Here is a 16,373-nt window from a genome sequence, read left to right as displayed (position 1 = left end):
GCCCGGCAAGGTCTCCCCCGGCGATTGGGAAGGAGGTATGAGAACACCAGCTAGCATCTGAATAAAACAGTATGAAAAATTGGGTGATGGATGTCAGGTAGATACCCGAAAGTCATAAGGTGGTGTGGTTGTGAGGGAAACACACACCAATATGAAAGGTGTGGTAAAAGTGCATGAAGTGATGAAAGGAAGAGCCAAAACAGGAATCGCGCAAATAAATGAGAACAGAGGAAAGAACAAAGAGGTGAGAGAAGATAAAAGATGGGGAGGTGAAAGAGGTTTCTGTGGTTCGAAGTAGAACAACAGCATTTTCAGTTTGTAGCCTTGCCCTTTGGGCTAGCTACAGCACCTCAAGTGTTCACAAAAGTGCTGGCCCCACCTCTAGCCAGGGTAAGGGCACAGGGCATAACAGTCTTGGCGTACCTAGATGATCTGTTGCTATAGACCAGACGGTGGCTCGTTTGGAGCAAAGTGTATGCATTACAACCAGTTACCTGTAAAGTCTAGGCTGGATTCTCAACCCAGAGAAGTCTTCCTTAAAACTGCTAAAAAGGCTGGAGTACTTGGGTCTGATCAGTGATACAGCCCAGAAAAGGGTGTTCTTGCCTCAGGCAAAGATCAACTCCATAAGAGAGCTAGTGCGGATGGTCAGGTCAAAAGGAGATCCCTCCATTCGCCTTTGCATGAGGTTGTTAGGAAAGATGGTGGCTTCATTTAAAGCAGTTCTCTATGCCCAGTTTCATTTATCCTGTCTGCTTGGAACAAAACTATTCAAGCTTTAGACTTGTCAATGCGGCTGTCCCCAAGGGTGGCCCAAAGCCTCAGTTGGCGGTTACTAACCCAGAATCTGCTGAAAGGAAAATCCTTCAGACCAGTTATCTGGAAGGTGGTAAGGACAGATGCCAGCCTTTCAGGCTTGGGAGCAGTACTAGAGAAGACAACTGTCTAAGGACAGTGGTCAAGAACTGAGAAAGCCTTGGCCATCAACATCCTAGAGATTCGGGCAGTGTGTCTGGCTCTGAAGGCCTGGACTTTCAGGTTACGGGATTGTCCTGTCAGGATTCAATCCGACAATGCCACAGCTGTGGCCTATATCGATCACCAAAGGGGCACCAAGAGTCTCGCAGTGCAGACAGAGGTGAACCATATTCTAACTTGGGCAGAAAGGAATGTTCCGTGCCTATCGGCAGTCTTCATTCTGGGAGTAGAGAATTGGCAGGCGGACTACCTGAGTCGCCAGCAGTTATTCCCGGGGGAATGGTCTCTTCACCCCGACGTTTTTCGGGCTGTTTGCCAAAGATGGGGGACGCCAGACGCAGATCTTCTGGCATCCAGGTTCAACATGAAGTTGGTCAACTTTGTGTCCAGAACAAGGGATCCACTCACATGCGGAACAGATGCGTTGGTGACCCCGTGAGATCAGTTCTCACTAATTTATGCATTCCCCCCTATTCAGTTGCTGCCATGACTTTTTTGCAGGACCAAGCTGGAAAGAAAGTCGGTAATTCTGGTAGTCCCAGCGTGGCCCAGAAGGTCCTGGTATGCAGAAATCATAAAGATGGTGGTGGAGGATCCATGGTCCCTTCCACTATGGCCAGACCTACTCTCACAGGGACCGATATTCCATCCTACTTTACGAACTCTGAAGAAACGTGGGCTTTCCGGGTCAGTTATCTCTACCTTGGTTAATGCAAGGAAACCAGCTTCCAGAACTATATATTATAGAGTCTGGAGGGCTTATGTTTCCTGGTGTGAATCCAAGGGTTGGCACCCTCAGAGGTATATCATAGGCAGAATTCTTGCCTTTCTACATTTAGGGGTAGAGATGACATTGGCCTTGAGTACTATTAAGGGCCAAGTCTCAGCTTTCTTGGTCTTATTTCAAAGACCGCTTGCTACACATTCTTTTGTCCAGGGTTTTATGCAAGGTGTGATGCGGCTTAATCCGCCAGTCAGACCTCCTTTGAACCCTTGGGACTTGAACTTAGTTTTGTCAGTGTTACAAAAACAGCCATTCGAACCAATACAACATATTCCCCTAGTCCTTCTGACAAGGAAGTTAGTGTTCTTGGTTGCTATATCTTCAGCAAGGAGGGTTTTGGAATTGGCTGCTCTTTCTTGTAAAGAGCCATACTTCATTATTCATGAGGACAGAGTGGTGTTGCGCCCTCGTCCAGGTTTTTTACCAAAAGTGGTCTCCGGTTTCCACCTGAACCAAGACCTTATCCTGCCATCGTTTTTTCCAAAACCATGTTCCAGGGAAGAAAAGTCACTACATTGTCTCGATGTGGTGAGAGCGGTCAAAGTCTATTTAAAGACGACTGCTCAGATCCGGTAGACTGATGTCTTATTTATATTGCCAGAAGGTCCTAAGAAAGGAAGGGGTTTAGGTATATTGCTTTGCTACAAAAACTGAGGTACTCCTGGTAGGAGGAGGGGTTATATAGGGAGTGTCCATCACCTGAAGGTGCCTATATACCCACATAGTGATTACTATGGTGCTCTGTGTCCCATGATGTACTCCAAGAAAAGGATTTTACAGGTAACCTGTTATAAAAATCCTATTTTTCCCACAAATAGTGCTTTCTTTTGGTGGTATTTGATCACCTCTGAGTTTTTTTTTTTTATTTTTTGCGCTATAAACAAAACAAAAAACGACAGTTGTGAAAAAAAGCAGTCTTTTTTTACTATACCCCCCAAAAAATATGAAAAAACGAATTTCCTCCTTAGTTTAGGCCGAATTATTATTATTTCAGGTACTTATATGGTGCCGTCAAGTTACGCAGCGCTTTACATATATATTATACATTTACATCAGTCCCTACCCTCAAGGCTTACAATCTAAACGTCCCTAACTCACATTCATACATACTAGGGCCAGTTTAGACAGGATCCAATTAACCTACCAACATGTCTTTGGAGTGTGGGAGGAAACCGGAGTATCCGGAGGAAACCCACGCAGGCATAGGGAGAACGTGCAAACTCCAGGCAGGTAGTGTTGTGGTTGGGATTTGAACCAGCGAACCCTTTTACTGCTAGGCGAAAGTGCTAACCACCACCTCACTGTGCTGCCCAATATATATGGTTCATATTTTTGGTAAAAAAAAAAAAATCACAACAAGCGTATATTGATTGGTTTGCACAAAAGTTATACCATCTACAAAATAGGGAATAGATTTATATCATATTTATTTATTTATTTATTTATTACCAGTAATGGCGGTGATCTGCGATTTTTAGTGGGACTGCTACATTGCGGCGGAAAGACCGGACACCTAACTGATATTTTTTACACTTTTTTGGGAACCAGTGACATTATTACAGTAATCGGTGCTAAAAATATGCTCTGTTGTACTAATGACACTGGCAGGGAAGGGGTTAACCTCAGGTGCGATCAAGGGGTTAAATGTGTTCCCTGGGTGTGTTTACTAACTATGGGGGACTGTGTGACTGGGGAAACGCAACGATCTGTCTTCCTGCATAGCAGAAAGACCGGATCTGTGTGATCTCCCCTGTCAGAACGGAGATTTGCCTTGTTTACACAGGCAGATCCCCGTTCTGTCACTGCGGGGAACGATCGCGGGTGGTCGGCGGACAGTGAGTCCACCCCACCCGCTGATTGGCTCCCCCGCTGGCCAGTGCGGGCGCGTGCGTGCCCACAAAAATTGAGTTCCCGAACTGACGTACAGTGATGGCGATTCGTGGGAACGAGCCAACTTGCCGCAGTATAATGATGGCAGCTGGTCGGCAAGTGGTTAAGCAGGTTTGCAGCCTGATAGACTTGTATGGGAATGCAAAACCCATTTGAAGAATACAAAAGCCTATCAACACAGGCCCTTATTATTGTCCATTGTCCTCGTCATTGTTGATTATGCCTTCTATGCATCTATCTGTAACATTGGGTTCTGTTGTGCTTTTTTGGCTTAAGCCTAGTACACACCAATACTGCCCCATATTCGGCCTGTGTGTACGGGGCTTTAGTGTTTCAGGTTTTTTTCTTTCAAGAATGTTTTGAAGGATTAAATTGTATCTTTTTCATTTTATAAGCTACATAAAGTGTTTCCATCCTGCAGCATGTATTGTTTATACATGTATTTACTGGCGTTTTATTTAATCCGTTTTTCTAAGGATGTAGATGGTAATTTTGTTTAAAAGTAACAACATCCCTTAACCTTCATTTTCACTTGCAGGGTGTTTTGAAATATGGAGTTGCTTCTAAGAACATGATCCCGGAAGGTTATGATTTTGGTATGCTGTTTTTACATAGCTATGCACAGTTTTATGCCCAAGGCTTTACATATTAGTCAGCAGAAGTTTGTCACAATGTATGCATTCCTTTGCTACCAATTTCTTCCTCACCCTTGCACAATTGATTTTATTGCATTCAGTTCTGCAGAATATGTATAATTCTGCATTTGTAGAAAAAAGGGTTACTTTTCTTATTCTAATATAAATTTCATCAGTAATCAACCAATGTCATCTGTGTTTCTTGGTTCAAGTCTATAATTTAAGCAATGTAGCAATATTAGCCAAAGTGGCAGAAACCTTCTAACAATACCACTGCATGACGGTTCATTGTAATTCCAGATAGAAAAATAAACCAGCACAGAATTGTTGAGAATGCTGATTTGATATTTCATTTGACAACGTATGTTACTGTCCTTCATTACAAGTTATCTACTATATTATTTATTTTGTTTTTTTCTTTTCTTTTTTTTTTTTTTTTATCTAGTTTTCCGTCCAATCTCAGGGAGAGCAAAACTTCGTATGAATCCACGTTCAGAGTTTGACTTTTCTTCACCAAAAATTGATCTTGATGTCAATCTTCAGGACATAGCAGTTGATTTTAATAAGCCTCAGGTGAGAATTAAGGGTGTGTTCAACCAGTCCCATGCTAAAGCGATCCATTCTACCCCGTGACAGCGGTGGTGCCTTGCATGTTACAACACAAGGCACTGTTTGCCTTTTTTTTTTTACTTTATCAGAAGTATACAAAATGTCCATTGAAGTCTCCACATAGCAGTGCGGCGCCATCCAGGGCACCACAGAATAATGCAGCATGTCTGCATATTTAATCACTGCATTTAACATTAGCATTGTGGTGTGAACTGAGGCGTATAGAAAACAATCATTTTCTAGGTACCATCACAGTGATCTGCATTGATCCAGTGCAGAAAAACACAGGTCATCAACAGTGTTAATTTTTTAGTTTTGGGACTAAAATGGCATTTTAGTTTTAGTCCCATTTTAGTCTTCTGCAATTGTTTTAGTAGTATTTAGTCGACTAAATCTCCACTACATTTTAGTCGACTAAAACGTCCTACGTTTTCGTCGACCAAAAACTCCAGTACATTTCAGTAATTGTAATTTAGTTTTAGTCATAGTCTTTTGACTAAAATGGCATTTTAGTTTGTCTCATTTTAGTTTTAGGACTAAAATGGCATTTTAGTTTTAGTCTCATTTTAGTCTTTTGACTAAAATGGCTTTTAGTTTTAGTCGTATTTAATCGACTAAAATAGTATTCATTTAGTTGACTAAAATATTTTAGTCGACTAAATTAACACTGGTCATCAAAGGCTGTAAAGTGGAAGCCAATTCATTTACTTACATCCTATACCTATAAGATATGTTTACCCAGAACGAATAGTCTAGTTTTAGATGGACACTAGTGACCTAAATAACCCATTGGCTTATTATGTCTGTTTTTTTTGTTGATGTGATGCCCATTACTAGTTCCTTTTAGCACTTTTTCTGTTAGAGGCATCATGCTCTTTTTGCTAAGTTCTGTAGTGCTTAGATCGCTCTGATGTTACACCCTAGCTTTTTTCTTTAAAAAAAATATATAAATATAAATGTGTATATATTAGAGCTGCACAATTAATCGTTAAAAAATCGTGATCTCGATTCACCTCCCCTGACGATCTCTCCTGCAGAGGTTGCCAATTCTTTCATAGAACAAGTGGAGAGACTATCTGCTCACTCAGCTGTCAAAAGAAAGCATCCCGGCATTCTGCCAAGTCTTTAACTTGATACATTTTAACTAAGCTTCCTTAGATCAAAGGGAAAGAACTTCTGTGTAAATAAATAAGCTGGACAGTCTGCCAAGTTTTCAACAACGTGTAAATGCAGGAAGTTTAACCACTTAAAGTCTAAATCTTTTTCTGACACTTCTTTCTTAAGTTAAAATCAGTATTTTTTGCTAGAAAATTACTTGGAACCCCCAAACATTATATATATTTTAGCAGAGACCCTAGGGAATAAAATGGCAATTGCTGCAATATTTTATGTCACACTGTATTTGCCCAGCGTTCTTTCAAATGCAATTTTTTGGGAAAAAATACACTTCAATGAATAAAAAAAAAAAAAAAAAAGAAACCGTAAAGTTAGCCCAGGTTTTTTTTTGTTGTTTTAATGTGAACGATGATGTTACGCCGCAAGAATCGTGAGAAAATCGTGATCTATCTTCTAAGCAAAAAAATTGTGATTCTCAATTTAGCCAGAATCGTGCAGCTCTGGTATATGTTATATATATATATAAATGTATGTGTGTGTGTATGTATATATGTGTATATATATATATATATATATATATATATATATATATATATATATATACTAGTATACAGTATGTGACGCCACATTTAATGTACACAATGTTTACACTATCTGGTAGCTATCAGTATTTGAGACACTGTAATCATTTATTTTTATGAAGGGCAATGCAAAAACAATATTCATTGTTAATACATTTTATTCTATTCTGCAGTACCATAGTGTCATGGAGCTTCTTGAATCTATTGACATGATGTCCAGGAATCTTCCATACAGAAAGTACAGACCAGATGTTCCTGTTCATAATAACACTAGAAAATGGTATGTTAGACCTACCATGATAAATTTCCTTTTGCTTGTTATAACTGTACAATTCCCATGACGCCTGACATTAAGCTACCAATGCCTGACAATAATGCACCATAGGTAGTAGCAGTCAAAGGTTATCGCTGTGTTGTGGTTTGGTTCAGCTTAGTTTCTTTCTATTTTTAGAAATGTATTAATTTAATTTCTGGAACTTCTAATGTCCTAGTTATGTAAACCATTGCTTTAGTGATTATAAGCTTTATAATGATACAGAGCCTCGAAAAAGTATTCATACCCCTTAAAATTTTCCACATTTTGTCATGTTACAACCAAAAACGTAAATTTATTTTATTGGGATTTTATGTTCTAGACCAACATAAAGTGGCTCATAATTGTGAAGTGGAAGGAAAAATTATAAATGGTTTTCAACATATTTTATAAATAAATATCTGAAAAGTGTGGCGTGCATTTGTATTCAGCCCCCCCTGAGTCAATACTTTGTAGAACCACCTTTTGCTGCAATTACAGCTGTAAGTCTTTTTGGGTTTGTCCCTACCAGCCTTGCACATCCAGAGTAAAATTTTTGCCCATTCTTCTTTTCAAAATAGCTCAAGCTCTGTCAGATTAGATGGAGAGCGTCTGTGAACAGTGACAGATTTTCAATTGGGTTTAGGTCTGGACTTTGACTGGGCCATTCTATCACATGCATCTGCTCTGATCTAAACCATTACATTGTAGCTCTGGCTGTATGTTTAGGGTTGTTGTTCTGCTGGAAGGTGAACCTCCACCCCAGTCTCAAGTCTTATGCAGACTCTAACAGGTTTTCTTCTAAGATTGCCCTGTATTTGGTTCCATCCATCTTCCCATCAACTGAAGAAAAGCATCCCCACAACATGATGCTACCACCATCATGTTTCACGGTGGGGATGGTGTGTTCAGGGTGATGTGCAGTGTTAGTTTTCCACCACACATAGCATTTTGCTTTTAGGCCAAAAAGTTCAAAGTTTGTCTCATCTGACTGGAGCACCTTCTTCCACATGTTTTGCTGTGTTCCCCACATGGCTTCTCACAAACTGCAAACGGGGCTTCTTATGGCTTTCTTTCAACAAAAATCTTCTTTTTACCACTCTTCCATAAAGGCCAGATTTGTGGAGTGCACAACTAATATTTGTCCTGTGGACAGATTCTCCCACCTGAACTGTGGATTTCTGCAGCTCCTCCAGAGTTACCATGGGCCTCTTGGATGCTTCTCTTATGAATGCTCTCCTTGCCCGGCCTGTCAGTTTAGGTGAACAAGCATGTCTTGGTAGGTTTGCAGTTGTGCCATACTCTTTCCATTTTGGGATGATGGATTGAACAGTGCTCTGTGAGATGTTAAAAGCTCGGGATATTTTTTTATAACCTAACCCTGCTTTAAACTTCTCTATAACTTTATCCCTGACCTGTCTGGTGTGTTCCTTGGCCTTCATGATGCTCTTTGTTCACTAAGGTTCTCTAACAAATCTCTGAGGGCTTCATGGAACAGCTGTATTTATACTGCGATTACTAATTAGGTGACTTCTGAAGGCAATTGGTTCCACTAGATTTTAGTTAGGAGTATCAGAGTAAAGGGGGCTGAATACAAATACACGCCACACTTTTTTTCAGATAGTTATTTGTAAAAAATTTTGAAAACCATTTATCATTTTCCTTTCACTTCACAATTATATGCCACTTTGTGTTGGTTTATCACATAAAATCCCAATAAAATAGATTTATGTTTTTGGTTGTAGCATGACAAAATTTGGAAAATGTCAAGGGGTATGAATACTTTTTTAATGCACTGTATAACCCTCATTCTTGTGTTTTGTGTTTCTACAGTACAGTAAATATCCTAATATTTTTTTTTTCTAGCTAATCGCCTGCAGAACCGCTAGCGTATGTTCAGCGTTTTTTGTATGTAACAGTATAGAAGGTTGCCCCATTCTATGCATGAAGGTAAAAAAACCTATTAGTGTGCAGCTCCCCCAATACTTACCCAAGCTCGCTCGATCCAGCGATCACCACAAGAGCAGCGGCTCTTCCAGGTCTCTTCCTCGTCATTGACTGAGACACAGCAGGGAGACATTGGCTTACGCTGCTGTCAATTACAGCCAGTGAGGAGGGAATGAGGGGTAGGACTGAGCCACACTCTGTGTGTCCCATAGAGCTGGCTCGGGAGCGAGCAAGCACAAGCTGCTTGCTCTGGGGACACTTGGCAAGGGGGAAGGACCAGAAGCACCGGCGGGAGACCCAGGGAAAAAGGGGATTGGGGCTGCTCTGTGCAAAATGGAGGAGGTAAGTGTGATGTGACTAATATTTTAAAGAAGGAAAAAATGAACCTTTTAGAACTTTAAGTTTCTCAATCACATGTACACAAATAGCTCCTGTGAAAAAAAAGTAAAAGGTGCTGACTGAACCCTCAGACATGTGCATTGCAGAGTAAAAGTACTGTAGACAAAAGTAATTATTGTCTGTATAATTTTTGTTGTACTGTATATGATTATTTCATGCCTATACATAGGATTTGTAAACAAGAACAATTTACCAAGAACAGTGAAGTTTCTAGAGATTTTGTCAGTTACTTGTACTAGGAGGCCAGCATATTGTGCATGGTCAGATTTCTTAGAGAATCTCAGTTTGAGGCAGGGAGCCTCCATTTTAGGTCAGTATAAAACGTGTATTGAGGGAAATCTATAAGCTGCCTTTTGAAATTGTTAGCTACTTTGCTTTCATGCTGCTCGAAGAAGATCAATAAAGGTAGCCTTTATATTTCCTCAGTCCAGGTTTTCTTTAAAGGAAGGGTGTGCTCTTGAAATGGGTTTCACAAAGCAGTATGAGTTTCCTAAAAAAAAAAAAAAAACATTTTAATTAAAAACTGTATATGCAGCTATAGAGGTGGACTATTTAGACACTGTAAATTTCACCTTTAAACTATTGAGTTCATGGAAGACCTTTTTTCAATGACTTCTCAGAACAATTTATTATTGCAAATTTTGTGGGAAATCCCCTTCCCTCCGAGACATTGTTCTCTCATAGAGTCAGTCTGTCAGGCATGTAATCTGTCAGCTGATTGGCACAAGAAATAGAAACAGCAGATTCCTAATACTAGAGGAGTAATTTTTTGGGATGCTCTTGCCCATCTACGTCTATTTGCCTGAGCTAACTGCAGTAGAGATGTACAATGCAAATAAAAAATGGCATTTCTCTTATTGCAGAAGTTTAAAAGGCCTTAATAATCTTACCAAGGTAAATTTGTCTTCCTAATTGTACAACTGCTTACTAGAGCTGCACGATTCTGGATAAAATGAGAATCATGATTTTTTTTGCTTAGAAGATAGATCACGATTCTCTCATAATTCTCGCGGCGTAACATCTTGCACATTAAAGCAAAAAAATTGGGCTAACTTTATTGTTTTGTATTTTTCCCAAAAAAATTACGTTTGAAAGATCCTTGGACAAATACAGTGTGACATAAAATATTGCAGCAACTGACATTTTATTCCCTAGGGTATATATAATGTTTGGGGGTTCCAAGTAATTTTTTAGCAAAAAATATTGATTTTAACTTACGAAACAAGTGTCAGAAAAAGATTTAGACTTTAAGTGGTTAAACTTCCTGCATTTACACTTTGTTTAAAAACTTGGCAGACTGCCTGGATTTTTTTTTCCACACATAAGTTTATCCCTTTTGATATAAGAAGGAAGAGTTAGTTACAATGTTTCCTGTTAAAAACTTGGCAGACTGCCTGGATGTTTTCTTCTGACAGCTGAGTGAGTAGATAAGTCTCTCCAGATCACGATTTTTTAACAATTAATTGTGCAGCTCTACTGCTTACACTGCAAGCCTATTTACATGTCTGCCATTTTCCCAGTGGCTTACATATTTTATTATGGTAAATCAATTTGGGATGGTGAATTAGTTATTGTAGGAGGTTTTGTTTGATGGACTATTGTGGAATTGTTGAGTAATATATTGCTGCTTTGAGACAGTATTCTGTTGTACCGCATTTGGAGATATTGATTTGACTATAATTCTTTAGAGTACAGTTTAGGTATCTTTGGCTGCCTAGTATATTAGACTAATCTCTCAGAAGCCAAATTATCAAAGCCAAGAGAAAGAAGTGTCTTGATTTAATTTTAGATATTTAGTACAACAATTACAAAGTCTGATTGGTTGTTTGTAGGCAGAATTAAAGAGAGTGTATAGTTTTTTTTTTTATATATTCTCAGTTTAAAAAAAGTTAAATTAAAATGTTTTTTTTTAAGGTATGAAATATTGGGCATGAATTTTTGTATTCTCATTGCAGCCAACATGTAAAGATTTGTGCTGCTTTTCCCATATTTCCCAGTTTCTTTCTCTCCTGTTGGATACAGAACTCAATATCACAAGCTAATATCAACACATGTAAATGACTCATTTGTGTGTAACTTTTTTTTTTTTTTAATAGCTCAGCACTTAGTGCCTGAAATGGTGCAAGACTGGTGACTCTAGTATGCAAAATTGGCCCATGTATTGTTAGTAATTAGTTTAATGCTAAATCTAGCGATAGGGTTCGGTATTAGGGGAATTTGTAAACTTCTATGAGTAAGGTACAATGCTAGGGTATTACTTAAGCATTGAGGAGGTGTTATGGTATTAGTCTAGGCGTTTGGTTGAGTTTTAGGGTCAGGTTAAATGTTTAAAGGTAGGTTAAGTGTTGGGTGAAGGAGAAAGGACAATATTTAAAGTAGCATTTACTGTTTTTTTGGTTTTCTGAAGGACTAATATGAAATTTGTGTAAAATTTGGTATTTTGCCTGTAGAATCTTAATTTTTATTTTTGCTATGTAAAATTGTAGCATTCGCATAGGTGGTGTTTAATGTTATTTTGATTTTATAAGGTGGAATTACGCTATAACTGGTATCCTTGATGTCAATGTAAAGCCCCGCCTCCATATGTGGTCCTGGAGACGCATTCGAAAGCACCGACAGCAAGTGAAGAGGTACAAAGAAGTGTACAAAGCCAAGATAACCTCAAAGAAACCGACAGAGGAAGTTCTGCGCACAGCGGAAGTACTGGATTGTCTTTTTTGTTGTTGTTTTTTTTTTTTTTTTAAATAGTTACGTTTACCACATGCATACTGCTTTCCTGGCACAATTGAAACATTTGATTTTAATTCTTGACAGGAGCATGAAAAAACACTGGATATTTTTTGTATCACTCTTGCAAGACAACAAGCTGAAATGGAGGTAGGAAATTCTTTTGAAAGTGATATTTAAATCGAGGCTGGGCAATTTCTTTTCAATACGGCAGCCAAAATTTGCATCATGGTGACTGGGTCATAAAATTCCATGCATTGCCTACAGTGATTTCAAAATCTCCCTTCTATTTTTAGCATGTAAATAGAAACTACATTAAAATTTTTCACAATACTTCCAAATTAAATCAGTGTCGTTTTATCCTAAATGTTCCTCAAGCATTTTCTGCATTTGCAGTGAATACACACTGTCTGTGTAACAACTGTCGATGAAGGGATGAGATGGAAGCAGTGGTGACAGGGTCTCTTTTAAAAGCAAAAGCTTGAAATGAGCAAGCGGTAGGTTGTCTATTTAGGCTTTGTGACACACAGAGCTTACCAATCCCAACAAGCGTTCTAAGCTTAACGTCTGTGTTTTGAGGCTTCATACCTGAGCTTTTTCTCTGACAGGTTATGTGGTAGATGTGACAGGTTAAGGGGGGTTTACGGAGCAGAATGACAGAGAAAGGGTAGAGCAGATATCCTCTGTGCTGTTTGCTGTTGCTTGAGAATGCTGGCGTGAGGCAGAAATTGGCATCACTTCTGGGTAATGTGAGATCTGATCTGGGGCACTGGGTGGGCCCCTCTGGAGCTGCAGAGAGGGACAGCATTTTTAATTGACTACTTAGTGAATCTTACTGCCAGGGTGCTCATAGCCCCACTCATTGGTTTATAGGGCCCTTTTTCCCTGTATATCAACTGGAGCCCATAGGGGGACCCTCTAGTTCTTAGGTGATCCAGTCCGCCAGGCTGTTAAAGCTGTCTGTTCTGGTAAGCTTAATTATTCTGGTTATATGCTTTCTTATGATCTTGTAAAGGTGTAGGTGCAGAAACCCCGGTCTTTATATACAGAAAAAGAAAATGATGTTACCTGTAACAGGTTCCTTGAGTATTTAAAGAGTAACTCCACTTTTTGTTGAGAAAAAACACTCCCCTCTGGGTGATCTATGTACATTGCGGGGGATTTTAACAAACTTTTTCGCAAATTCCTACCTTTTGTTATTCGGAAGGAATAGCTGTTTGTGTGAATGTGTATGCGAGTGGTTTTATAATTATCAATCAGCTGCAGGGATCTGAGGAAAGTTGCAGGGTCTGCATCCGTTTTAGATGTGTTTTCTTTCAGTGTATCTTACCAAAACTGACATTTTTGTTGCAGGGCATGCTCAAAATCTGATTTATATCTTAGTGCAGACTTCTGGTAAAATCAGTAAGCCAATCACACAATCGAGAAATTACATTTTCGGGGGGGGGGGGGGGCGTTCTGTACACCATCTGTGTACAGAACACCTCCAGGTAGCCATATTGCATTTTACAGAAAACTACAGCAGCTGCAGATTAAAAAGCAAAGGCCATTTTTAACAACATTCAATTACAATATGACTTGTGTCACAATTGTATATGCTATATTACTTTTCTTTTTTATTTACAATTTTTTTTTTTCCAACAGTAATTTAGTTACCCTTTAAATAGTTTAACCCTTTTGCTACCAGGCCCTGTGCTCCATTTTGTACACTCAGGTGGCCAGACCATTTTTGCAATTTTTCCTTTTCTTTTTTATTTTTCACTTATAGCTTTCAGAATTTGTGAAAGACCCCCCAAACCATATATTTTCTGAAAGCACATGATCAGTAGAATAAAAAGAAGGTGCTACTGACTTTTTTAGAACCAGCGGTATTTGCGCAAATGTTTATCAAACCAATATATTTGTTAAAAAAAATACACTAAAACCATTATTAGCAGATAAAAACACAGCTAATTTTACAAAATTCCTGCTAAATCCCTACTAAATATAAAGGCTTAATCTGTATGGAGTTAATAACAAATATTTGTAAATTTTAAATTGCACCTTTTTGCAAAATAGTGAAAATCGAACGTACCCAAACATTTCTCTAGAAATCTGGAGGTATTCATTTTTCACTTACAGCTTTCAGAATTTAAAAAGACCCCTCAAACTAGACATTTTCTAAAAGCACATGGCCTGTAGAATAAAAAAAGTGCTACTGATTTTTTTTGGGCCCCACAATAATTGCGCAAATGTTCATCATATCGCTATTTTCACAAAAAATACACTAAAATAATTAATATTGCACATAAACGCAACGTAACTTACAAAATTCCTGCTAAATTAGTACTAAAGCATCGTTCACATGTGGCATACTAAAGTGTACGCCCATGGGGGGCCATGTTTACCCACACAGGGATGCACAAGTGTTCTGTGCATCCCTGTACAAGCAATTAGAGCTGCACGATTCTGGCCAAAATGAGAATCACGATTTTTTTGCTTAGAATAAAAAGATCACGATTCTCTCACAATTCTCGCAAAGTAAAATCTTTCACATTATACAAAAAAAAAATGGGCTAACTTTACTGGTTAAATTTTTTTTTTTTTTTTATTCATTAAAGTAATTTAAAAAAAAAAAATTGCATTTGAAAGGCCGCTGCGCAAATACAGTGTGACATAATATATTGCAACAACCACCATTTTATTCTCTAGGGTGTCTACTAAAAAAATATATATGTTTGGGGGTTCTAAGTAATTTTCTAGCAAAAAAAAACGATTTTAACTTGAAACCAACAAATGTCAGAAAAAGCTTTAGTGTTTAAGTGGTTAAACTTTTTTCACTTACAAAGTCTATTGCATTGACAAAATTGTTACAATGTTTATACTTAAGTTCAACTGATAAAGAATGTTTGGTTTCTTGGCAGACTGCCCGGTTTTTCAATTCCTTTCTTTTGAGGGCTGTGGCTTCAGAAGAGCAGAGAGAATTATTTGCATACAAAGAATTGTGAAACACTTTAGTCAAGATCACGATAACGATTCTTGACGATTAATTGTGCAGCTCTACAAGCAATCCCATTTATGTCAGTTGGGATACAACGGCTGCATAAGCTGCTGTTCCCAATCTGTCATCCGTGTGGGTACATGACCCCGAACGCAGACAGTGTGAGCTCAGGGACATGCATGCGGACCTACTGGTGAGTAAGTTGAGTACGTATGTATGAAGGCTTGGTTGGGCTGCATTGCTGTTTAGGTGGTGCGGAGGGAGAAGTAGCAGATGTTGAAGAGGAGCCCTCTGCAGAGTTGATGTGTTCCATTTCTATGCCAGAGGCTTTAATATATTGTTCCGCTTCTTCCATGGAGTTGAAAGTAAGGTGTTCCCCTGTATGTGTGTTTGGATGCGCAGGATTGCTGGGTAGGTGAGGGAGAATCTAAGTTGGTTGTTGTATGGAGTCGTGCAGATGGGAGAGAACGCCTTATGTTGTTTCATTACTTCCATTGAGTAGTCTGCAAAGAGGAGCAGGTTTGCGCCATCAACTGACAGGGAATGTGTACGGCGAAATTTCTGCATAATGGCGTTTTTGCCAGCATAATTGAGATATTTGACAATGACATGCTGAGGTTTGGCGCGACTTTCTGAGTACTGACCAATGCGATGGGCACGTACAATAGTACAGGGTATGCGGAGCCCCAGTTGTTTAGGAATAATTTTAGCGCAGATATTGGTGATCTGGGAATTGGAAACAGATTTTGGCAGCCCAATTATGTGTAAATTGTTCCTTCTTGAGTGATTTTACAAATCATCAAGCTTGTCCCATATGTCCCTGTTTGCAGCAGTAATGTGTGCTAGCACAGCAGAGTTGGCAGAGGATTCATCTTTCAGTGATGAGAGCCTGTCTTCCACGTGCGAGAGCCTCTGCCTGCACTTCTATATGCAGCTGCTCCAGCCCCCTGTGTATTGCAGCGTCCACTGTAGCAGTCAGAGTGGGACCCAGCAAGGTAACTACTGGTTGTGCTATGCCTGGATCTGTGGCCGTTGCTCCTGATAGTGTGGGAGACTGTAGTGTCTCCGCTGAACACGGAGTGGCTGCCATTTTGGCTGCGGCTGTGTCTCCAGCGAGGGGTATCGTGGAGGGCACCGCTCGAGCGTACATTCGCTCCATAAAGCGATCCATGTGATCCCACAAGGTAGTGGGGATGAAGGGGGGTCTCCCCGAGGCACTAGCCAATGTGTATAGCAAGTTTTGGGAGGAGTGCGGCGGGAGATGTGTGTATCTACCTTCTCACGTGGCGCAGAAGTCCCTGGAGCAGGTTTTCATCAAGGATGTCTCTGTGCATTGCTGCATTCATCTTTCCCCCGATCCTGACTAGTTTCCCATTTCTTGCCACTGAAAAACATCCCCGCAGCATGATGCTGCCACCACCATACAGGCCTGATT

At 39.5% G+C, this 16,373-nt stretch overlaps 1 protein-coding gene across 2 annotated transcripts in view; it reads left to right on the top strand.

The window, feature by feature from the left end:
• The window catches only part of VPS13A (vacuolar protein sorting 13 homolog A), a 370,607-nt gene that overhangs the window by 107,495 nt on the left and 246,739 nt on the right, over window positions 1-16,373 (top strand). For both annotated transcript variants that reach the window (XM_073633920.1, XM_073633912.1), the window contains exons 10-14: window positions 4,191-4,248; window positions 4,733-4,860; window positions 6,767-6,873; window positions 11,760-11,931; window positions 12,046-12,108. In XM_073633920.1, coding sequence (XP_073490021.1) covers window positions 4,191-4,248; window positions 4,733-4,860; window positions 6,767-6,873; window positions 11,760-11,931; window positions 12,046-12,108 — 528 coding nt within the window. The remainder of the gene's footprint in view (window positions 1-4,190; window positions 4,249-4,732; window positions 4,861-6,766; window positions 6,874-11,759; window positions 11,932-12,045; window positions 12,109-16,373) is intronic.

This window comes from Aquarana catesbeiana, linkage group LG01 (genome assembly GCF_042186555.1).
Source record: "Aquarana catesbeiana isolate 2022-GZ linkage group LG01, ASM4218655v1, whole genome shotgun sequence".
NCBI classification, from domain to species: domain Eukaryota; kingdom Metazoa; phylum Chordata; class Amphibia; order Anura; family Ranidae; genus Aquarana; species Aquarana catesbeiana.
The sequence above is the reverse complement of the archived record's forward strand: the minus strand, read 5'-3'. Positions and strand labels throughout refer to the sequence as shown.